The 25,758-nt window shown below is 41.0% G+C and overlaps 1 protein-coding gene across 3 annotated transcripts in view; it reads right to left on the bottom strand.

Moving 5' to 3' along the window:
• Positions 1–246: 246 nt before the first annotated feature.
• GALNT11 (polypeptide N-acetylgalactosaminyltransferase 11) overlaps positions 247–25,758 on the bottom strand; it is a 74,604-nt gene continuing 49,092 nt past the window's right edge. For all 3 annotated transcript variants that reach the window (XM_070423622.1, XM_070423624.1, XM_070423623.1), the window contains 8 exons: positions 25,016–25,141; positions 22,573–22,822; positions 13,585–13,702; positions 12,255–12,407; positions 4,084–4,302; positions 2,716–2,820; positions 1,354–1,491; positions 247–932 (listed from right to left, as the gene is read on the bottom strand). In XM_070423622.1, the coding sequence (XP_070279723.1) occupies positions 801–932; positions 1,354–1,491; positions 2,716–2,820; positions 4,084–4,302; positions 12,255–12,407; positions 13,585–13,702; positions 22,573–22,822; positions 25,016–25,141 (1,241 nt within the window). In that variant the 3' untranslated portion in view covers positions 247–800. The remainder of the gene's footprint in view (positions 933–1,353; positions 1,492–2,715; positions 2,821–4,083; positions 4,303–12,254; positions 12,408–13,584; positions 13,703–22,572; positions 22,823–25,015; positions 25,142–25,758) is intronic.

A 25,758-nucleotide genomic window follows, 5' to 3' on the forward strand; every position in this document is an offset into this window, starting at 1 on the left:
CTGCTTTGTGATTCAAGATTTTAAAAACTCTTTATATTTGGGCATGTAATACATACACAGGATTCCTAAATTTGTATTTAACTGACATAAAAATCTTGACCTCTAGATCCAACAACCTATTCAACAACTCTACCTGTACGTTTCACAGGCAACTTTAGTATCCAAATTCACATACCTTCAGTTTCAAACTCCTAGTTCAAGCCTAGAAACTGAAAATTCCCTACAGTTAGAGCTGCACATGGTTCATCAGCTGAATCCAAGTTTATTTCTTACCATGCATCACAGACATAGGACAGCTCAGACCTGAGTCTCCACTACAAAAAGGTAAATAATTAAAAGGATTCTTTATTTTAAATGTCTATAGTACCATAATTCATGAAAATAATTTATAGTAGTTAACCACCCCTTAAATATGATCTTATAAACAATGTGTGGATTTAGTCAGTTTGTTTAAAGTTAACTAGTCTGCTATGAAGTCTTCTAAGAAAGGAAATCATGACACATTCCATTCCATTATTAAAGGGGATTAAAAAGCATAAACTAATTTGAATAGACCTAGCAATTTCCTGGGTATAATCCTTCTGTATAAACCTGACTCTTTATATTAAAACTGTATTCTGATTTCCTACCATTAAATAAGAAGTTCCTTAACAGTGGCCTAGAAATGACCTCAACGTCACATACTTCTTCACCGCCTGATGGTCACTTGGTGCTCCGAAATGGACAGTAGAGTATGTCTGCTGTTTCACGTCTGCTGATCTTCCCAGGACAAGCATTCCATTCCAGTCATCGCATCCGCCTTAACCTTCCAAATGCCACTGCTGTGAGGAGGAGCCATCACAGATTGCCATAGCAACATAGCCTTTGTGACTCAGTGGATCAACCGCTTTCAGGCACTGTCCAACTGACACCTGGTACAGCCGATTATTCTTCTGAAAAATGAAGAAAGAGGTAACTTACAACACTTACTATCCAAATAAGGTAAAGAAGATACAGTGATCCAGAGAGATGTGGAGTACTTAACACATTGCGGACCAATCACGAGAATTCTCACTTCACATTACACAGTGTTTTACAAAGTATCACACTTTAAAAAGATATTAGATTGTAAGAACATGTAATAAATAACTTCAAATGCAATGGGTATTTAATTTTAATGCATGCCTTTAACATTTATGTAAAACGTTTTTTGTACTCGTTCAGTAGAAACCTATCTGGCCACTGGGTAAAGCCAGCAATAAAACCACTGGTCCGCAATGTGTTAAGAGTAGGTACAGGATGCTGCAAGCTCAGAACATCCTTCTACAGGTGGACTATGAGCCTCCTCCCATCCTCCCTGAGCAAGCGTCTCACCCCGAAGGTCCACTGCTGGGATCCTCCCGACCCATGGCACTTCATGAGTCGGGGTGGGTCAGATGATCGAGTTTCTGACATATCCAGGCAAAGGAGATTACTTAAAACCAATTCATGCTCTTCATTATAAATCCAGATCTAAGGAAGAAAAGAAAAGATCAAAACCCCAAGGCCTACACACAGCAGTCAAAGAAAAAAAAAGCATCCAAATTGGAAAGGAAGAAGTAAAACTATCCGAATTTATAGATGACATGCCATTACATCAGAAAGCCCTAAAACTCCACCAAAAACTATTGTGCTTTTACATACCAATAATGAATGCTCATAAGCAAATAATGCCATTTATAATAGCATCAAAGGAATAAAATACCTAGGAATAAATTTAACCAACGAGATAAAAGACGTACACTCTGAAAACTGTAAGACATGGATTATGTTTCCTTAAGCTAGGGAAACGGAAGAAAAATAAACAAATGGAACTACACCAAACCAATAAAGTTTATGCACAGCAAAGGAAAACACCAACAAATCAATAAGCAACTTACTAAATGGGAGAAGATATATGCAAATGACACATCAGATAGAGTTAATACCCCCAAAATACAAAGAACTCATACAACTCAACACCAAGAAAACAAACAATCCAATTTAAAAATGGACAGAGGACATTCAGACGGACAACAAACAATGTTGGCAAAGATGTGGAGAAAGGGAGCCGGGTGCACTGTTGGTGGGAATGTAAACGGATGCAGCCACTATGAAGACAGTGTGGAGGTTTCTCAAGAAAATTAAAATAAAACTACAATATGACCCAGCAATCCCGCTTTTTGGGTTATTTATCCAAAGAAAACAAAAACTCTAACTTGAAAAGATATCTGCACCCCTTACAGTAGCCAAGATATGGAGGCAACCGATATGTTCATCAATAGATGAATGGATAAAGAAGATGTGGTACATACATACAATTCAGCAATAAAAAAGAATGAATCTTGCCATCTGCAATGACAGGGATGGACCCAGAGGGTATTATGCTAAGTGACATAGGTCAGACAGAGAACACAAATAACTCCTGGTCTCACTTAAATATGGAATAAACAAAAAACAACAATAACAGATCCTCAGATACAGAGAACAAGCGATGGCTGCCAAAGGGGAGGTATGTTTGTGTGTGGGGGGTGCTCTTCCTTTGCCATTTCTCACAAATTCACATATCTTTCAATTCATTCTATGTAACTGCAACGTTCAAATAATGCTCTAAAGAAACAAAATGCTACTATGATCAGATTAAAATCTAACGTCTGCCCTCCCTTCACTGAAGGACACCCTTCAGGGACTGGCTTTGAATACAAAGGCATTGCTCACCTGGTTTGGGTCACTATAGTCACATGCCTTAAGCACTACTAGGCCTCCCTTCTGACTTGGGCGGCTCTGGGCCACCAGACACTTGCCGGTCTGGAGGTGATAAAGCTGTAAAAGAAAAGAATGTTCATGAAGCCCAGCATCGAAGAAAGACCAGTGCTAGAAAAGGAGGTGTGGGATGAAATATGAAAATATTATTCCAGTAGTATGAATTCCAATGTCATAAAAGCATTTTATATTCCTAAATTCTAGCTTTAGTACATAGGAGCATAACAATAGACTTCAAGGTGATAGGCAATTTTAACAACATATGCAAGCAATGTCACATGGAATTTCTACCTAAAGTTACAGGTTTACTAGTCTCCTATAGGGGAAGGAAGAAAATCAAACTATCATTTTAGCACTAAAATAGATAATTGGGGGAAAAAGAACAAAGGTATAAAGCAAAGGAGACACTACATAAGTAATGTAATGTACATGCTGAACTGGAGATAAATACAGTTTATAAATGCCATAGGAATTCTAAAAGTGCGATGCGTAAGAGAAGCAAAGCACAGGGTCTCAGTACAAGGACGGCTGTAAGCACCAAGATGAGTATGTACAAGGCAAGAATAATGCCAGGGATTAATTACATGGACATACACTGGTAACTAATTTTCATTAGCAGAAAACACCTAAGAACATCTTGATGATTTTTTAAAGTCTTAGAACAAGTAAGGGGAAAGCTCTAGGCTGAATTCTGGCCACTTAGTCGTTGGCATTGTGAAAGAACCTGGAGGGGGAGCACCTTCTTTGTAACAGGAGAAAACTGGGCAATAATGACAACATTACACAACTTTCAAAAAGGAAATTCTAAGAAACGATTCAGGAAAGCGGTAAGCATTTCTGGCTAGATCCTTAACATTTAATTGTGAAGAAATTCTCTAAGAAACAAAAGGGAACATCTAAACAAATGTGGTTGGTCAATGGGTTTTCTGCTCAGTTCAGATCATCGGATATGAAATTTCACCTTGTACCAACACTTAGACCCTAACCCACCTTTTACTTCTGTCTGCAGTCAATTCCCAGAGCTGAGGCCAAACAATATATAGCTGCCCCAATTTCTTTATTTTGTTTTCCTAAATTATCAGGTTTCTGCCAAATACTCATATATGTATCTACTTACAAAAGTCATGCTCTTATCACTAGCAGTAAAAGATCTGAAAATAGGGAAGATATTAAAATGTCTAAGGTCTTACACCTGAGTAAATTCTCATAAAAAGAACATAATGGAAGACAAGCTAAAGGCTATCATTAAACATCTGTTAAGTCTATAATGTCACTTATACCATACAACATTAATGAAATACTCTGATAAGATTACTTTCTTACCCTTCCACGCTGAAGGATTTTGGGGCGTTTTGGCCCTCTGTTGATAAAAATGGGTTGCTGGGGTTTGGCATTGGGCCCAGATATCTGCATCTCTGGGTAAATGCTATCCAAATACCATTTAAATGATTTACAACCCAACTTCTTCCTCAATTCAACACGCTCACTGACATTTCCATAGCTTCTTGTCCTCAGATCAGGTCTTAAGGAAAAATACTGCTCCTGAATTTGAAAAAGAAAATTGAGAAAGGGAATGGATTTTTTGTTAAAATGAGTATCATCAATTACATCTGAGGTTTAAAGAATTAAAAAAATGGATGAGCAAAAATATTTTTCATGCCAGTGTTTTCTTGATATTAACAGAAAATGTCAGTAGAAAGTTTTTACACAAGCCTATATAATAAAAAGGTAATATGCAAATTGACCATCACACCTTCACACAAGATGGCCACCACAAGATGGCTGGGAGAAGAGGGCAGTTAAGGGTGACCAGGCCGGCAGGGGAGGGAAGTTAGGGGTGACCAGGCTGGCAGGAGGGCAGTTGGGGGGGACCAGGCCTGCAGAGGAGCAGTTAGGTGTTGATCAGGCTGGCAGGGGAGTGGTTAGGGGTGATCAGGCTGGCAGGCAGAAGCAGTTAGGGAAAATCAGGCAGGCAGGCAGGCGAACGGTTGGGAGCCAGCAGTCCCAAATTGTGAGAGGGATGTCCGACTGCTGGTTTATCCCTCGAGGGTTCCCAGATTGGAGAGGGTGCAGGCTGGGCTGAGGGACAGCCCCCCCCCAGTGCACGAATTTCATGAACCGGGCCTCTAGTTAGTTCCATTGACAATGATTATAAGACATCTTAAATTGCTTCTAATGCACTTGGAATTGATGAAACGGGCTATATATGAGGTTAGCAGTTTTAAACTGTTTGTCAGGACTCTATATTCTTCAAAACTATTGAAGACTCCAAGGAGGTTCTGTTTCTGTGAGTTGTATCTATTGATATTTACCATACCAGAAGTTACAATTCACAAGTTTAAAAACATTTAAGTCATTAAAAAATAAATCCTAACTGGTTTGGCTCAGTGGATAGAGCGTCGGCTTGCGGACTCAAGGGTCCCAGGTTCGATTCCAGTCAAGGGCATGTACCTTGGTTGCGGGCACATACCCAGTACGGAGTGTGCAGGAGGCAGCTGATCAATGTTTCTCTCTCATCGATGTTTCTAACTCTCTATTCCTTTCCCTTCCTCTCTGTAAAAAATCAATAAAATATATTTAAAAAAAATAAAAATAAACTCATTGCCTATTAACATAACATGCTTGGAACAAAACATGGAGTGAGAACAGTGACACTGCTTTGTATTCCTGCAAATCTTTTTCCATGGTTAAAAAGAACTGAGCTGGATTCTCATATGTCTGCATTCAGCCTGTAAGTTGTTAGGTTAAATATATTTTTAAAAATACAAGTTAATGAAAATATTTTAATAAAACTATTTCAGATAATTATGGTGACATTAAACATTAATAGCTTTTATTTATTTATTTTTATTGATTTCAGAGAGGAAGGGAGAGAGATAGAATCATTGATTGGTTGCCTCCTGCACATGTCCACCCCACCCCACTGGGGATCAAGCTCACAACCTGGTCATGTGTCCTGCCTCCCATGCTGGAGGCTAGGAACAGTAGTTAGCATAATAAATGCAGAAGGTCCATCAAAAGGTTGATGGACACCTTCAGCAGGGCTGAGGGTCTGCATATGATTGCCTGCTGCCAGACAGCTGAGGGCAGTTTCCCCCAACCTGATGGTCCTTTATTGTTTACCAGGCCTTACCTTTGATACATATATCTGCTTTCTAGAGGGCAAAATGTATGAATAAAAAGCCCTGGGTACAGAGATTCATGGAGCTCAGTTACTAAAGCTAAGCCTCCCTGGGTATTTGTTGTTCATAATTTGTATCTTTACCTTTTTCTACTTCTTCCTCTTCTTAAAGGATACCTTTCAGCATTTCATAGAATACTGGTTTGGTGGTGATGAACTCCTTTAGCTTTTTCTTATCTGTGAAGCTCTTTATCTGACCTTCAATTCTGAATGATAGCTTTGCTGGATAAAGTAATCTTGGTTGTAGGTTCTTGTTATTCATCACTTAGAATATTTCTTGCCATTCCCTTCTGGCCTTGATAGTTTCTATTGAGAAATCAGCTGACAGTCGTATGGGTACTCCCTTGTAGGTAACTAACTGTTTTTCTCTTGCTGGTTTTAAGATTCTCTTTGTCTTTTGCTCTTGGCATTTTAATTATGATGTGTCTTGGTGTGGTCTTCCTTGGATTCCTTTTGTTTGGGTTTCTTTGCACATCCTGGACTTGTAAGTCTATTTCTTTCACCAGGTAGGGGAAGTTTTCTGTCATGATTTCTTCTAATAGGTTTTCAATATCTTGCTCTCTCTCTTCTTCTGGCCCCCCTATAATTCGGATGTTGGTACACATGAAGCTGTCCCAGAGGCTCCTTACACTATCTTCGTATTTTTGGATTCTTTTTTCATTTCGCTTTCCTGGTTGGGTGTTTTTTGCTTCTTCGTATTTCAAATCTTTGACTTGATTCTTGCGATCCTCTAGTCTGCTGTTGGATCTCTGCATAATATCCTTTATTTCAGTCAGTGTATGCTTAATTTCTAGTTGGTCCTTTTTCATAACCTCGAGGGTCTCACTAGATTTCTTAAGGGTCTCATTACATTTATCGGCAGTCTCACCAGACTTTTTGAGGGTCTTACTAAATTTATCGGCAGTTTCTAAAAAGTTTTTGAAAACCTTAAAAGTGTGGTTTTGAACTCTATATCCAGTCGTTTGCTTTCCTCCATTTCTGTCATTTGTGACATGTTTCTTTGTCTCCACATTTTTTATGCTTCCTGTGTTGGTAGAGTGGCTTTGTGTGCTAGGTGTCCTATAGGGCCCAGTGGCTCAGCCTCCCCAATTACCTGAGGTGGACACTCTTGGTGCACCCCTTTGTGGGCTTTGTGCACAGTCTTGTTGTAGTTAAGCCTTGATTGTTGTAGGTATCACTGAGAGGAATTGACCTCCAGGCCAGTTGGCTGTGAGAGTCAGCTGTGTCTACGGTGGGAGTACTTCTGTGAAGACACCCTTATGAGGCAAGACTTGCTTCAGTGGGGCTTTGGTGCTCACTGAGTCTGCCCCCTGAGTGTGTCCCTTATGGATCTGAGGAGTTGTAATCTGGATGGTCCCACTCTGACCACTGGGTACACTGGCTCTTGGATCTCTAAGGAGGTGCTAATTTAGCCTCTGCCTGAGGCTACCCAGCAAGAGCTAAGGAGAGATCTGCAGATTCCTCTTCTTTGTTTGGAGTTTGGAGGTGCCCAGATGAGGCCCAGCTGTGAAGCAATGCAAGCTGCTGTGGGGCCTTGGGCCTTCTTTTGGATGTTCTGGGTCTCTGACCCAGCTGCAGTTTGTTAGGTAATTTTAGATTGCAAAGGGCCAGGCCATTCATATGCAAAAGCCTCTGCACACAGCTTGGGTGGGGCGGGGTCTCAGGGAATCAACAGGGCGGAGCAAGCAGCTATGGCTGATCCTCAGCCCTGCCCTAAGAGGCCCCGCGGGTCTCAGTGTCCCAGTAATCACTGCAAGCACCTCTGAGAGAAGGCTGCCCTTGAGTTATGCCCGATGTCAGACAGTCCAGTTTCTCCCTGTATGAGTCTGGGTCCCCAGAGACTCGCCCAGAACTGGAGTTCAGAGCAGTCTGGGGCTTGTGACCCCCTCCCGATTCAAAAAGACAGCCGAGTCCTCAGTTGCCAGCCCTTTCCTCGTGCGCCTCCGTACCTCTGCACTTTACTTCCGCACCTCCTCTGAGTCTCAGTGTGCTTTTCTCTTACATCTAGTTGTAGAATTTCCACTCAGCCAGCCTTCCTGTGGTTCTGGATGTTCTGTCTTTTAGTTGTATTTTTGAAGTGGTTGTGCGAGGCAGCAATTTCAGGTGTTTACCTATGTCGCCATCTTGGTTTCTCCTCAACCAAATTTTTAATATAAAAAAGTTTAAATTTCAATGGTATCTTTTAGAATAATTATAAAAAGTAATATAATCTTTAGGAGAATATATATATATGATGGTCTTTCCAAGTTAAATTTCAAGATTTTAATGGAGAAATCACTTTTGGAGCATTCTAAGGATCCTGGAGTGATTCAAAGAATTTATTCTCTCTTCTTAAAAGAAATAATTTTTGAAATAGGCCGATCCAATATACTTAAAATCATGTGGAAAGCTTTATCAAATAAAAACTAATAACTATATTTTATTTATATACATATATTTTAAATGTTATAAAGGTTCTAAACTCTAAGGGAGGGCAAGGCAAAGTTGCTAAGTGTTTCTTCAGCATCGGAATTTTAAAAAAACAAAAGCAACGAAATTTTAAAAAACAAAAGCCTCAGGGAGCCTGCATTTTAGATAGGCTGGGGGAAGGGATGGAATTTGTACCTCCTATATCAAATGTATAAGTTTGCTTACTTTACTTTTTCAATAGAGATGCCTACTTTAATTACTTAATAAGTTAGCTTTTTAAAATCTAAACATAGTCTCATGTAATTTCAGTTATATGAGAAGCCAAAATGTTAAACAATTCTAGTAAAGTCCTCTGAAAGTTATTGAGACCTCCCATAATCCCTCTGTATATGCAAATGAGTGCTGCCAAAAAGAATACTGTTTAAAAGTAAATTTTAAGCTTAATAAAGAGGAGAAATTTTAAAATTTTAAGATCTCTTCTGCTAATATTTACAGGGTAAACTGAAGGTTATTATTCAAGCATTAAATCTCATATTTAATGTAGTCAACATAATTATAAAGACAGTCACTTAATGCCCATCAGTAGATGAATGGATTAGAAAACTGTGGTACATCTACACGATGGAATACTATGCTGCTGTTAAAAAGAAGGAACTCTTACCATTTGCAACAGCATGGATGGAACTGGAGAGCATTATGCTAAGTGAAACAAGCCAGTCAATGAAGGAAAAATACCACATGATCTCACTCATTCATGGATAATTAAGACCATTACAAACTTTTGAACAATAATAAATACAGTGGCAGAGCTGCCTCAAACCAATTGTCGGACTTCAGTGGTAAGGCCAGGGAGGGTTGGAGGACAGGAGGGAGGGGAGCAAGAGATCAACCGAAGGACTTGTATGCATCCATATAACCATAACTAATGGACATAAGACACTGGGGGGTAAGGGAGGGCAGGGGCTTGTCAAGGGTGGGGGGGAAAAAAGGACACATATGTAATACCCTTTGTAATGCTTTAAGCAATAAAAAAAAAAAAAAAAAAAAAGACAGTCACTTAAAAAGTAGACAGCAGTATCAGCTACCATATGAAAAGTAACCATGTTTGTTGCTTGGTGTAAAAGACAGAAAAAGTTTTTAAAAGAAACTCCCTAAATATGGCCTAAAAATTACTCTAGGAAAGAAATGGAAGAAAACTTCCTTCAAATGTTTGAAAAGTTGTAATTAGTTATCAATGTGTTAAGCCTCAAAAAGAAAAGTAAGTAATTTATATTCTTGCCTCCCTAACAAAGCTTATTATATGGGTACACTCAAAGACTGATAGCGGAAGTTCAATTAGTGTCATTTACTGTCCACAGCGAAGCACAAATGAAGTTAAAAAATAAGCCTTATTTCAGACTAATTTAAATTGGCAAATTAAAATAAGTGAATATTCCAGAGAACTTAGTTGTACTAGGCAGGAAACTATTCTTGAAGCATTAACTAATTTTTTACTGATGGTTCATCTCATAGTAAAGCTGTGTATCATGCAATGAATTTAGACCATACTTCTGTGCTAAGAACTGAATTAAAAGCTATCAAGACTGCATTGCAAGATTTCCAAAAGCCTCTTAATAATATTTAAAACAAAAAAAGGGGGGTAGTGGAGAAATATCCTGTACGGAAATTACATCAAGCCTTAATGACTTTAAAGTTTTTTACTTTAAAATTTTTTTCACTTGTAATGCTGATGGCAAGACACACATGGTGTCAGAATAAGCCAAAGGAAAATGGTTAGAAAAATGAAAAGATCCCGAGAGTCTAGTTCAGGGGTGGGCAAACTTTTTGACTCGAGGGCCACAATGGGTTCTTAAACTGGACCGGAGGGCCGGAACAAAAGCATGGATGGAGTGTTTGTGTGAACTAATATAAATTCAAAGTAAACATCATTACATAAAAGGGTACGGTCTTTTTATTTTTAGTTTTATTCATTTCAAACGAGCCGGATCCGGCCCGCGGGCCGTAGTTTGCCCACGGCTGGTCTAGTTTATAGAAAGGATCACTTTATTAACCTTTGGTCAAGAATATGCTTATGTATTTCCAGAAAACTCCAAGCACATGTGGATTCCTGCAACAATGGATCTGAGAGAGGAACTGACCAGATGACTCCAGCCACAGAGAGCAGTGGCCCCAAGCAACACGCTGACAAAAGAGGAGAAACAGTCCCGAGATGAGGATGGTGAAGACGCCTTGCCATGCTAGCAGTCAGCAGCTGTGCACAGCTGCAGGTTGCCCAGGACCAGGCCAAAGAAGGTCGGACCTGCATTGACATTGCTCACCGTTTGTCCACCATCCAGAACTAGAGTATCATTAGTGTCATGTCACAGGGACCCCATGGAAAAACTATTAGACAGTGACTGGGAAGAGAACCCATAAAAAACTGTTGGACACTGGAAAGGAAACTCAAAGAACTGTTGGCCCAGAAAGGAGCTTATTGCAGACTGATTCCTTTGATGCCTGGCAGCAATTTAAAAGGACATGAATGTGATTGATTTTTAAATTAAAACAAGAAGGGGGATGTGCTGGAGGTTAGGAACAGTAGTTAGCATAATAAATGCAGGAGGTCCATCAAAAGGTTGATGGACACCTTCAGCAGGGCTGAAGATCTGCATATGATTGCCTGCACATATTTTTCCTGGTGACAACCACTGTCTCCAATCCACAGCATAAGTGCTCTCTGCATAATGGCTATGAACACTAACAGAGAACACTAAGAGGATGTCAACATGGTGACATGGCAGATTCACTACAAATCTGACTGTGAAAACAGCTTTGCACCGGCAGATGACCTGCAAGGGTGCTCAGGACTTTCCTGGGTCTGTGGACCACATTTTGCGAGCTGCTGTGTTATACAGTGGTGATTCCAAGATGATTAGCATAGAGCGGGACCTCAAGGAGCTCAGTCCAATGTAGGGAGGAGGCAACCAATGTTGTAGAAGAATGACAGGTGCCTACCTCTTCTCCCCAAGTATAGCAAGCCGCTTCATCCTTCCCACAGGACACGTATGGACCCCTCCACTTGCATTTACCTCAGTGTTAAAAATTACTGTGCAACGCCTTAGACATCTTTGTATCCCCCCAAACCTGACACAAGCTGGTAGCATGCAGTAGGTGCTCAATAAATGCTTGTGTAAAGAAATTAATTGTGCACAAATGTTCACAGCATTTTTCATAAGAGTCAGAAAGTGGAAACAACCCAAATGTCCATGAACTCATGAAAGGATAAACAAAATGCAATATGTCCACAATGGAGTATTACTTCACAATAAAAAGGAATTGATACATGGTATAATATGGATGAAACTGACATCATTCTAAATGAAAAAAGATGGTCACAAAAGGCCACATATTGCGAGATTACATTTGTATAAAATGTCCAGAATAGGGAAATCCACAAAATGAGGCGGCCGATTACTGGTTGTCTAAGGTAGGATACAGTTCTTTTTGGGGTGACAAAATGTTCTAAAAAATTGTTTGTGAATTATACCTCAATGAAGCTTTTGCAAAGAAAATAATATTGCAGGTTGCATCTAACAGAGAAGACGACCGGAAGGATACAACATGACCAGAGTCAGGTTTGGTGGGAGTTACAGGAGGGGAACCAGAACGACTAAAGAAACTAAAGAGAAACAGAGTTTCTTCTGATCCTGGTTGGCTACATTACCACTTATTGAGTAGTCACTTAGAAAATGAAAAGAAGATCAAAACAGAAAAGAGTGAAACCCTAGGCGAAGAAAAGCGAGAGAAAAGGAACCTAGAAGGAGATGGTCCCCCAAACAGAAATGTGCAAGAGTGAAAAGCAACCAAAGCCATCCCCAAAGGAGATGGCCTAATTCTTCCTTCTCAATGAGAAATCTAAGCTCACCTTATATTCATCCAACCAAACGTGTGCCAGCCTCAAGGAGTTGTGTGTCATGGTGTCCTGGCCTTCAGGGGAACCATAGGGTCGCCTTTTCCGGAAAATGTGTCCGACTCTGGAGCAAGGGATGATGAAGAGCTTACCCCCACACATCCAAATCTGGTCAGAAGCAAAGCAAGTATCAATAGTTGCCTCACAGTGCTATGAAGTCAGTGTATGACTTGTTGTAAAACTAATCTTTATTAAACAGCTGTTTGTAGGACTTTGCAAGATGCTTTATCTTAATAGATGTAACTATTCAAATAGAAGAAAGTCAAAGGCTATATTTTTTATAACCATCTGTATGATTTTTTTTAAAAGTAAACTCTTAATGTAATATTCTTTTACTATCATACACTATTGTTTTACTAGATCAAAAAACTTGATCTTCAGGACTTAGGGACAAGGAATGCTTAACAGGTCCTGTAATTTCAGTTTTATAGGTACTTTCTTATAAAATGTATATATAATTTTTTAAAGAAAAAAGTTGTATAAAATATACAGAATAACTCTAGTTAAGATATAAAAGATCTTGGTTCTGGTTTAAAGTTTATTTTCAACTGAGTTACTTTATACAGTTATTTTAATTTTTGTGGGACTCAAATACCTTATTTACAAAATAAGACTGAACTAATATCTATTATTCCTTTCAACTTTAAAATTTGAAAGATTATGTAAGAAAATCTACCTTGTAAAAATACTGTGGTCAATACATTTGCAGAAACACAAAATGACATAAGCACAAGGCTTTGTGCTATTGTCTGAATGTCGATCCATCTGGATCAGGAGATGGGAGGTGGGGAACGGGGACTTCTGAGTTCTTTCCCTCCCTCTCTCTTCTTCCTCAGGTTGAAGGTACTTGTATATGAAAGGGATTCAGTAAGCTATACATGAGCTGATGAAAAATTTGTCATATAGACTGGGCTACTTCTAAAAGTGAAATGGGGAGCTATTACTAATTTCTCTAGGGAAACACTGTGAACCAGACAGTCTTGGGCAATCAGGGAAATCTGATCCCGACTATACACAGCAAGAACAAAACTATATTAAATGCTCATTAAGTCCTCTGAATTGACACCCAATCATTCCTTTTTGAATTCTTATAAATATAAGGCTGCTTATATGCTTTTGACATTCTGAATGGCTATTACCCATATCTCAGATGATAGCAAAGTAGCAATCATTAGGATAATTTCTTAATAAAGATAAAGAGAATTTACAGATAATACGGGATCATGGATGAAAATTATATTTCATTACATACAAACATCGAAGCATGCAAAAAAAATAAAATTACCCGAAATGATATTTCCAAATTTTCTCCTCCCCAGATATCCATGCCACTGTCATATTGCCCAAGTTCACTGAAGTAGCTTCTATTCATGGCAAACAGTCCTCCAGCCATTGTAGGTGACCTAGAAAAGGAAAATAATTACTGTATCAATTCTATAAAGTCAATTAGCTACTCTTTCAACTATTACAAAACATATTTTATCTAAAATCAAGGGAAGAGCTGGGCCACATAACTGAATTTTTCAGATCACTAGTGACCTACTAGACAACTGATAAGTGAAGACTGTTTTCCTAAGTACCAAAAGTACTGTTTTTTATTATAACCATTGTTGACAGAAATCCACCTGAAATGAATTATGAATTATTTAATTCCTTTTGGCAATCTCAGAGCCACTGGGATAAACACTGGACTCCAGGGCCTGTCAAAGTGAGACCAGACAAACCCACTACTTTTAATTGGGCTCAAACATGTGTTAGACTTAAGTAGAGTGATTCTGTTCTCCAGCAAACATTTCTTTAACTGTGGAGACCTTTCAGCTGTCACATCTGGGTAAGGGGTGCTGCTGGCATCTGATGGGTGCCAAAGGTCAATCCTGTCAAGACTGAGAAACCTGTGTTAGTGAGAGTGAAGCAGACTGGCCCTCCCAGAGAGCCAAGCCCAGCTTCCAGGCCTCTCGTCCTGAAACTGGACTAAGTGACCATGGATTCTAATGTCCCAAGCTGACAGCCCTAAGTAAAGCAAAATGCTCTAAGCAAGAAGAAAACATCACCCCAGGTTTGAATGTATTTCTATAATTTTTCATATACAGTGTTTGGGGCTAAATAAACAAGCAAACAAATGAATAACCAAGCAATCAGGAAGCTAAGAAAGAAAAACAATAAACGATCTACAATAAAACGGATATGCAGGGGTGTCAAATAATAATCAGGCAGATATTTAAAAATAACTTCAATATGTTCAAGCATAAAAGATGAGATTTTAGCAGATAATTAGATATTACATAAAAAGAAACCAAAATGATGCCTATCTGAAAAACACTTCTGACAAAGATAGAAAGAAAATTTAAACAGTCAATAAAAGAGATTAACTTCCAAGGAAACGAAAATAAGACTGATACTGATTGTCTCACCAGAAACAGTGGAAGCCAGAAGGTTTTATAATGAAACATTCAAAATCTTGAAAGAATATATCTGCCAATCTAGAACTGGATATCAAGCAAAATTATTCTTCAAAATAATGGTGAAACAGACCAAACTAAGGACAATACAGGGAGGAACCAAGATGGCAGAATAGGTAAACACCTGAACTTGCTGCCTCGCACGACCACATCAAAACTACAACTAAAAGACAAAACAGATATCATCCAGAACCACGGGAAGGCTGGCTGGGTGGAAGTTCGACAACTAGAGGGAAAGAGAAAAGCACACTGAGACTTGTAGAAGGTGCGGAAGAGCGAAGGTATGGAGGTGCAAGAAATGGGATGGCAATTTTCAATCGGGAGGGAGATACAAGCTCCAGCTTTCTCTGAACTCCAGTTCCGGGCGAGACTCTGGGGACCCAGACTCATACGGGGAGAAAACTGGACTGTCTGGCATCAGGCTGGAACGCGAGGGCGGCTTTCTCTCAGAGGTGCTCACAGCATTCATTGTTCCTGCACGGGACTACAGGACACAGAGGCCCAGGGACCTATTGGGGCAGGGCTGACAGGCAACCATTGCTGTTTGCACCGCCCCGTGATTCCCTGAGACCCTGCCCCACCTAATTTACAACCCCACCCAAGCTGTTGCAGAGGCTTTTGCATATGAATGGACTGGCCTTTTGCAATCTAAAACCTAACAAACTGCAGCTGGGTCAAAGAACCCCAGAGCTTCCAAAAGAAGGCCTAAGGCTCCTCAGCAGCCTACATTGCTTCACAGCTGCACCTCATCTAGGCACCTCCAAACCCCAAACAAAGAGGAGGAATCTGCAGATTTCTCTGTAGCTCCTGCTGGGTGGCCTCAGGCAGTGGCTGACTTTGTGCCTCCTTGGAGATCCAAGAGTCAGTGTACCCAGTGGTCAGAGTGGGACCATCCAGATTACAACTCCTCAGATCCATAAGGGACACACTCAGGGGGCAGACTCAGTGAGCACCAAAGCCCCACTGAAGCAAGTCTTGCCTCATAAGGGTGTCTCCAGCACAGAAGTTCTCCCACCATAAACACAGCTGATTCTCACAGCCAATTGGCCTGGAGGTCAATTCCTCCCAGTGATACCTACAACAATCAAGGCTTAACTACAACAAGACTGTGCACAAAGCCCACAAAGGGGTGCACCAAGAGTGTCCACCTCAGGTGACTGGGGAGGCTGAGCCACTGGGCCCTGTAGGACACCTAGCACGCAAAGCCATTCTATCAACACTGGGAAGCAGCCAAAATGTGGAGACAAAGAAACATGTCACAAATGACAGAAATGGAGGAAAGCAAACTACTGGATATAGAGTTCAAAACTACAGTTATAAGGTTACTCAAGAATCTTCTAGAAACCTCCAAGAATTTTAGTGAGACCCTGAAGGATATCAAAAAGGACCAATTAAAAATTAAGCATACACTGACTGAAATAAAGAATATTATACAGAGATCCAACAGCAGACTAGAGGATCCCAAGAATCAAGCCAAAGATTTGAAATATGAAGTAGCAGAAAACACCCAACCGGAAAAGCAAAAAGAAAAAAGAATCCAAAAGTACGAAGATAGTGTAAGGAGCCTCTGGGACAACTTCAAGCGTACCAACATCCGAATTATGGGGGTGCCAGAAGAAGAGAGAGAGCAAGATATTGAAAACCTATTAGAAGAAATAATAACAGAAAACTTCCCCTACCTGGTGAAAGAAATAGACTTACAAGTCGAGGAAGCACAGAGAAACCCAAACAAAAGGAATCCAAAGAGGCCCACACCAAGACTCATCATAATTAAAATATCAAGGGCAGAGAACCAAGATGGTGGCATAAGGTATAAACCTGTGCGTGCTGCCTCCCACAACAACACTGAAACTACTAACTATAAGGCAAAACAGCTGTTATTCAGAACCATGGGAAAACTTGCCCAGTGGAAGTTCTACAGCTGGAAGGAAAGAAAGAAGTGCATTGAGACTGAGTAGGAGATGCAGAGGGGCCAAGAACAGAGGTACGGAGTCGCGCGCCAGGCGGGCTGCAACTGGATGCGTAGTTTTTTTCAATCGGAAGGGGATACAAGCTCTTAAATCCACTGAGCTTGTTTGGGGCGGGATTCTGAGGTCCCAGACCCCTACGAAGAGAGGCGGGACTGCCTTGCAGTGGGTCGGAGAGCGAGGGTGACTTTCTCGTGGAGCTGCTCGCTGGCACTCGGGGACGCGGAGATGCGGAGTCGCGGAGAGGCGAGGAGTCTCGGAGACGCCATTGCTGTTTGCTCCGCCCTGGTGATTCCCTGAGACCCTGCCCTACTCAACTTACATCCCCACCCAAGCTGTGCCAGTGGCACAAAAGGAACCACCTGCACTTTTGCAGCCTAACCCAACAAACTGCAGATTTCAACTCCTCGCATCCATAAGGGACACACTCAAGAAGCAGAATCAGGTTTGGTGGAAGCTGGAGCCAGACCCGGCTGAGCCAGCGACATGGAACCGCTGTACCAGCAAACGCACAAGCAAGTCCACCAGATCCAGTCTCACATGGGATGCCGGGAGACGGCAGACAAGCAGTCTGCGCACTTAGTAGAAAACGAAATCCAAGCAAGCATACCAGATATTCAGCCAGCTAGAACGCCTGGAGATTTTGTCCAGCAAGGAGCCTCCCAACAAAAGACAGAATGCCAAACTTCGGGTTGACCAGTTAAAGTATGATTCCAGCACCTGCAGACTGCGCTCAGAAACTTACAGCATCGACGATACGCAAGGGAGCAGCAGGAGACAGCGAGAGGAGCTTCTGTCTTGCACCTTCACCCCCAATGTGGGATGCGGCACCCCCTGTGAGGCTGCGTGAGGCTGTGACGCCCCTTGTGAGGCTGCGTGAGGCTGCGACGGCCCCTGCGAGGCTGCGTGAGGCTGCGACGGCCCCTGCGAGGCTGTGACGCCCCCTGCGAGGCTGCGACGGCCCCTGCAAGGCTGTGACGGCCCCTGGGAAGCCGGCGGAACCGTGCGAGCAGCCCAGAATGCTTCGTCGACAGCCTGCGAACCAGCTCGCAGCCCCAGGCACAACTATCACCTGAAGGGCGAGAGGGACGAGAGCAGAAATCCTCATTTTAAACATAAGAGGACACATTATTTTAAAAAGCCGTTACGTGGCTCCGTACCCTTTCTGAGTAGAGAGTGAACAAGTCGTGAGAAACCTTTCCGAACACAGGGACACGTTACGGATGGAAATAGCTACATTTTCCATGTGTATGACTTTTGACCTGGTGACAAAGAGCGTACACCTATGGATGAGGACAGTGGGGAGGTAATGGGCAGAGGATGGGGTGAGAACTGGGTGGAGGGGAGCTATGGGGGAAAAAAAAGGGGAACAACTGTAATAATCTGAACAATAAAGATTTAATAAATAAATAAATAAATAAATTCTTTATTAAACCAAGGGAAAAAATAAAATAAAATACCAAGGGCAAAAGATAAAGAGAGAATATTAAAAGCAGCAAGAGAAAAACAATCAGTTACCTACAAGGGAGTACCCATACGACTGTCAGCTGATTTCTCAACAGAAACTATGCAGGCCAGAAGGGAGTGGCAAGAAATATTCAAAGTGATGATTAGCAAGAACTTACAACCAAGATTACTCACCCAGCAAAGCTATCATTTAGAATTAAAGTTCAGAAAAAGAGCTTCACAGATAAGAACAAGCTAAAGGAGTTCATCACCACCAAATCAGTATTACATGAAATGCTGAAGGGTATTCTTTAAGAAGAGGAAGAAGAAGAAAAAGGTAAAAGATAAAAATTATGAATAACAGAGTGACAACAAATACATATCTATCAACAAGTGAATCTAAAAATCAAGTAAATAAATAATCTGATGAACAGAATAAACTGGTGAATGTAATAGAATCAGGGGCATAGAAAGGGAGTGGACTGACAATTCTCAGGGGGAAAGGGGCGTGGGGGTGCGGGAAGAGACTGGACAAAAATTGAACACCTATGGACGAGGACAATGGGGGGGGGTAAGGGCATGGGGTGGGATGGGAACCGAGTGGAGGGGAGCTATGGGGAGAAAAAAGAGGAACAACTGTAATAATCTGAACAATAAAGACTTATTTAAAAAAATACAAAACGAAGAACCAAAAAACAACAACAAAATAATGGTGAAACAAAGACCTTTTCTGAAAAAGGAGTAATCACCAGAAGGTCCAACTAAAAGAAATACTTAAATGTGTTATTTAGTCAGAATGAAAAGATTCCTCAATGAAAATCTGCAGATGCAGAAAGAATAGAGAGTAACATGAGAAATATGTGGGCAAACCTAAACCAATCATGTCTTATAGGGTAAAATATATATTTACACAATACACATATACATTTCAACAATGTAACTTGAGGAGGGATAACTGAAATATGAGCATTCTTAGCTCCTTGAATTGTTTGGAGGAAGTACCAATTAATAATACACACTGGTAAGTCAAAGATGTATGCTGTAGTCTCTGGGGTAGCCACTAACATAATCTTATCTAATAATAGACAAACATGGTAATTAACCGTACCTCCGACATGCTTCCCATTGGCTAATCAGGGCGATATGCAAATTAACTGCCAACCAAGATGGCGGCCGGCAGCCAGGCAGCTGAAGCGAACAGGAGGCTTGCTTGCTCCAGTGATGGAGGAAGCCAAGGTTCCCCGCCTGCCGCTGCCAGCCTCTGAGCTGCACTCTAAGAAACAATGTTGCAATTATAGAAGCTAAACAAATCCCAGAAACCTGCTTTCAGCCAGCCGGGCCTCAGAGCTGGAGCTGCAACAGTGTTTCAATTATAGAAGCCAAACAAACCCAGATACCTGCTTTCAGCAGCCGAGGTCTCAGAGCTGGAGCTGAGCCTCAGAGCTGAAGCCAGCTCTTAGTTCCAGTGACAGCCATAAAAGGCAAATAAATCCCAGAATAAAAAAAAAAAGAAAAAAAGGAGAGGTTGGGAGCTTCAGTCACCCTCCAGCCTGAAAACGGCCCTCAGCCCCTCACCCAGACTGGCCAGGCACCCCTGTGGGGACCCCAACCCTGAAGGGGGTGTGACCGGCTGCAAACAGCCATCATCCCCTCATCCAGGCTGGCCAGGCACCCAAGTGGGACCCCCACCCTGATCCGGGACACCCTTCAGGGCAAACCAGCCAGCCCCCACCCGTGCACCAGGCCTCTATCCTATATAATAAAAGGGTAATATGCAAACTGACCCTTAACAGCAGAAGGACTGGGAATGACTGGTCACTATGACACACACTGACCACCAGGGGGCAGATGCTCAATGCAGGAGTTGCCCTCTGGTGGTCAGGGCACTCTCACATGGGAAGAGCTCTGCTCAGCCACAAGCCAGGCTGATGGCTGCCAGTACAGTGGTGGTGGTGGGAGCCTCTCCTGCCTCCTCAGCAGCGCTAAGGATGTCCAACTGCAGTTTAGGCCTGCTCCCCGCTGGCAAGTGGACATCTCACGAGGGCTGCCGGGCTGCCAGAGGGATGTCTGATTGCCATCTTAGGCCCAATCCCCCGGGAGCAGGCCTAAGCCAGCAGGTGGTCATCCCCTGAGGGGTCCCAGACTGTGAGAGGGCACAGGCCAGGCTGAGGGACCCCCCCTTCCCTCCGAGTGCACAAATTTTTGTGCACCGGGCCTCTAGTAGTATATAAGAATGTATAACTTCTAATAATGCGGCGGCTGTTGCCAACAAATACATAAAATCATAGCTCACACAAAAAGAAGGTATAAGAAAGAAAAAAACAGAACAGATAGAACTAGAATGCAAATAGTACCGCTGTAATCATAAACACAAAATATAATTCATTATTGAATGTCATCAGCCAGATGCTCGAATTAAAACACCAAGGTTTTCACACTGGTTTAAAAACATAAAACAAAAGCAACTACATCCTGCTTACCAGGGACACATCTATCCTAATAAAAGGGTAATATGCTAATTAGACCGGACATCTTCCAGACAAAGCCACGGTGGTGGTGGCCGGGACAGAGGCAGTTAGGGACGATCAGGCCAGCAGGGGAGGGCAGTTAGGGGCGATCAGGCTGGCAGGGGGAACCTGTTAGGGGGAGATAAGGCTGGCGGGGGGGGGGGGGGGCAGTTAGGGGGCGATCAGGCTGGCAGGGGAGCAGTTAGGGGCATCAGGCCAGCAGGCAGAGGTGGTTAGGGGCGATCAGACCAGCAGGCAGTCGAGCGGTTAGGAGCCAGTGGTCCCGGATTTCGGATTGGACATCCCCTGAGGGGTTCCGGATTGGAGAGGGTGCAGGAGGGTCCCCCCCTCCCCATGCACCAGGCCTCTAGTTAAATATAAGACCACAAAAAGATGGACAGCAAAGGGGAAGAAAAGTTATACAATGAAAAACTGATCAAAGCAAAGTTTCACTATTTTAAAAGTATAGAATAAAAGAATTCATAACAAACAGCTTCATTCACCAGAAGATTTAATAATTCTAAACTTTCATGTATCTATTAAAACAACCTCAAAATATGAAGAAAATAGATAAAGAATTATGAGAAACAATCGTAGTGGGAAATTTTATATACCACTTTCAAAAACTGATAGAACATGTAAATTAAAAATTAAAATACAGAATATTTGAGTAACACGATAAACTTGACCAAACTGATATAGAATCCCATCTTTAACAACTGCAGAAAATACAAATTTCCCAGGCAAAGAATATTTACAAAAAGTAATCAAGCTAGACCAGTGGTTCTCAACCTTCTGGCTCTTTAAATACAGTTCCTCATGTTGTGACCCAACCATAAAATTATTTTCGTTGCTACTTCATAACTGTAATGTTGCTACTGTTATGAATCGTAATGTAAATATCTGATATGCAGGATGGTCTTAGGCAACCCCTGTGAAAGGGTCGTTCGACCGCCAAAGGGGTCGCGACCCACAGGTTGAGAACCGCTGAGCTAGACCATAAAGCAAATCTCATCCATTTCCACTGAATTAAAATCGTACAGAATGTTTTCAGACCACAGTGTAATTAAATGAGGAATAAATAACTGTAAAATCTCCCTGTCTGGAAAATAATAAATGCACTGCTAAATAACCTATGAGTCAGGGAAGATATCACAATGAACATACTTTGAAATAAATAATAAAAATGATGTATCATTTGTGGGATGCAGCTAAAGTCATCACAAGATAATTTATCATCTTCAATAAATAGAAAAAGGTTGAAAATTTAAAAAATCTAAACATCCAACTCCTGGTTGTAAAAAAAGCTTATGTATCAAATAGTCTTCATAGCATCACTCATACTAGCAAAGAACTGAAGATAGTACTAGTAAACCAGCACAGCACACAGGGTACTCCCAAGGTGCCCTTGAAACTTATCCCAGGATACTACTGATTTTTGTCTGCCTTTCTCACTAAGCCACAAATCCTTAAGAGCAGCAGATAATGTCTTATTCATAAATCCTTAGGACTTGGTAGAGTGCATAAAACTTAGTAAGTACTCAGAGTTTTTAAAAATGTTTTTATTGATTTTTAGAGAGGAAGGGAGAGAGAGAGACAGAAACATCAATGAGAGAGGATCATCATCTATCGGCTGTCTCCTGCATGCCCCTATTGGGGATCGAGACCACAACCTGGGCATGTGCCCAAACTGGGAATAGAACCCGTGACCTCTTGGTTCCTGGGTCAAAATTCAACTGCTGAGCCACACCAACTGGGCAGCACTCAGAATTTAATGGACAAAGTAAGCCAACACTTTTGCTTCTTGCAAAGAAGAAGGAATTATCTTTAAAATGTTTTTTTCTCTCCTGAAGAAGTGCTGGTGGTAATTTCTAACACACAGGAGAAATCTTACTTTATTGGTGCAGTAGCTCCTTCTGGTCCTTCGAGCTCAGAAAGGGGAACAAGATCCCATTTGAAGTGCAGTCCCCAGTTGAACCCTCCACGCACCACAGGGGATGAGCTGTAGGCCAGAGTGTCCGCACTGATGATGTCAATCACTGGGCACACGACTGTCCGCCGGTCCTCCCGGATGGCAGCCAGCAAGGGCTGCAGCCACATCACGTTCACTTCACAGTGGCTGTCCAGGAACACCAGGACTTCTCCTGAGGAGGCAAATGACAGGCTTTACAAACTCATCTGGGGCTGAAGGGGCCGCATCACTCGCTGCCACCAGTCCTCCTGTATACCCACTGTCCCTTTGCTGGGCTTAGTTGGGACTTCATTTTTAGACTCTTCTTCCCTCCTTTTTTTGTTTAAACCTACATGAACGGAAGCAAATCAATAAAAAATGAGAACTCCTCTCCATGTAGCCTGCAGTCATATGCAGACTGAATTCAAGGCTTATGACTTTTCTCCTATTTAATTCTACTCAAAGACTTACTGAAAGCAATGAGATAAAGAGAAAATTGTGGAGTATTTGTGGGGAACGGCAAAATTATGCCATTCGAAACACTATATTGTTACAATATACTACGGAGAGCTTTATTTCTCAGAGACCAATGATCATTTAGTTTTTTTCATTATGATCTGTTAGATATAAGCTAGTTTGGGGGCAGTCTCAGGTTCAGTGTGACTATATGTAATCTTACTTCATTTAGTTAAGTTGAAAAAAGTAACATTTATAGAATGAAGAAAAATATTAATACATTTCTTAAAGGAACATTGATTTAATTGACTTCACCTCGCACTGACTGATGATGGACAAGGGGAAAATTCTGCCTTTCTGTATTCAATGACACCTAGCCTGCTGTATTTATGCTCTCTGCGTCCTCACCTGTTTGTTCACAGACACAGAATTATACGACTAACTCACTGTCATCATAGAGAATGTTCTTGCCTGTGGTATTTCTGCTATCATTAACTGAAATGGGATGATATTGGTGCTTTAAAAGTCAGCAGTTGCCAACTGGTGGTCGGTGAGGTCTGAAAGGTTGGCGACCGCTGCTTTAAGTGATTTGTGTGAAATCTATAGCAATACATTTTATAGGTAAATCTTTAGAATAAAAATTATATCTGATGATCAAATTACCACTTAACTGTGAGTAATAACCATGAAGTTATCAAAGATATTATAAAAGAAACCCTCATTTCCACTCACATTTATCAAGAGGAGTTAAAAATGTCTAAATTTTTTAAAGAGTTATGAATATGATTTCTGTGTGTCCCTCAATCATAACAGTACATTCCAGGCAAAATTCCTAGCTGAAAGACTTCCCTGTTTCTGACTTGGAGTAAACTAATGGTTTGTTTGGGCTGGGAGGATAGCAGTTATATTTTATGCCATGTAAATACATTATCCAACTGAACTGGCAGCAGTACCTAAATAAATTACCTTCATGATTTTTGGGGGGCCATACCCATGCATACATGCAGTATTATGTACCTAATATCTTTAAGTAAATTCATTTAACTTGAATTTATTTTAAAAGGACATTTTTTTACCAAGACCGTAAATGACAATCAGGATCACCAACCTTACACAGAGGTAACCTTAAGAAGAAATACAATGGTATCAATATAATATAACTGAAGACTAACCAGATATATGTTCAGCAGAAGATTCTGAATTTGATACCTGTTATTTCTTTTTATAAGGGTCAAGATAGGTGTAAGCTGTGAAGTTTTTAAAAATATAGTGGTACCAATGGAGACTTTCTCCTTGATGGACTCAGGAAAATTACTAGTAAGAGGAAATTTTTAAAGGAAATGTCTTTATAATTATGTAAGTCAATTTTTAAAATGTTTTTTATTGATTTTAGAGAGAGAGAGGAATGGAGAGGGATAGATAGAAACACTGATGACATAAATCGGCCATCTCCTGCACTCCCCACACTGGGGATCGAGCCCACAACATGGGCATGTGCCCTGACTGGGAATTGAACTAGGGACCTCTTGGTTCATGGGTCAATGCTCAACCATTGAGCAACACTGGCCAAGATGTAAGTCAATTTTTTATCAAACGGTTTGGGCACATATATTTTATATTTTGTTTTTTAAAAATTACAGAACTTCCGCTTATATACTAGTAAGTGAAGAAGATGCAAATATATTTGAAGGGCAGTAATTAACAATAGGGGCCTTTAAGAAAATAGGCCGGAGGATTCTGGAGTTCGCTTCTTTGGAGTTTGTGCTTTGGGACACCAGGGCCGGAGTTCCGAAAAGGCCTTTCCCAAACTGAACAACCTCATCTCTCCCGCTGGCAATGCCCACGTAAAAACCACTTTTCAGACCTCTACAGAATCAGCAAAGGCACCAAGGACAGCCCTCACCGCTCAGCACCCAATGGGAAGTTATACCTGTTGCATGAGCTGCTCCTATCATTCTTCCTCGAATTAATCCCTCACGTTTTGTATTTCTTATTAATTTAATTTTTCCAGGGAGATGTTTTTGGACATATTCATCTAATTCTCCTTTCAAATCATCTGAAAATAAAGAGTCCCATAATTATTCAAATCACATGAGACACATACAAAGACATTTTATAGCTACTCTAAGGTTGTATCTGGTACTTCCAACAACATATTGTCAAGTAAATATTATAGGGTCTTCTGTTTTATTTTAAAAGAAGATTGTAACTTATCTGATAAGGTGAAAAAAAAGGAAAGAAATGAAGGGTAGGAGTTGGAATACCAGCCAAGAGAAATACTTACCTTATACACTTATTTGTATTTTGACAGCAAGCTAGTACAATACTTTGCATAAAAAATGTTTGAAAATGAATATCGAGTCAAAGTTCCACTGACTGCATATAAATCAGATTTAAAACAAAGAAAATGGAATGTAAATGTCTTTTGTTTCAAAGTGATTTATCGTATCTTATTCCATTTCAGAATAATTGAGAAATAACTTCTATGGTTCCTACCAAAAATTACATAATAGCAGCAGTAAACATGCCTTTTATTAGTTTAGGACCTTCCAAGGGTGAGTAACTTCTCCCACTTAGTAGGTTGTTTTGTTTTGTTGATGGTTTCCTTGGCTGTGCCAAAAACTTCTTAGTTTGATGTAGTCCCGTTTATTTATTTTTTCTTCTTTCCCTTGC

The sequence above is a fragment of the Myotis yumanensis genome, unplaced genomic scaffold (genome assembly GCF_028538775.1).
Source record: "Myotis yumanensis isolate MYYU_CA2020_CCGP unplaced genomic scaffold, mMyoYum1.0.hap1 SCAF_9, whole genome shotgun sequence".
Lineage (NCBI taxonomy): Eukaryota > Metazoa > Chordata > Mammalia > Chiroptera > Vespertilionidae > Myotis > Myotis yumanensis.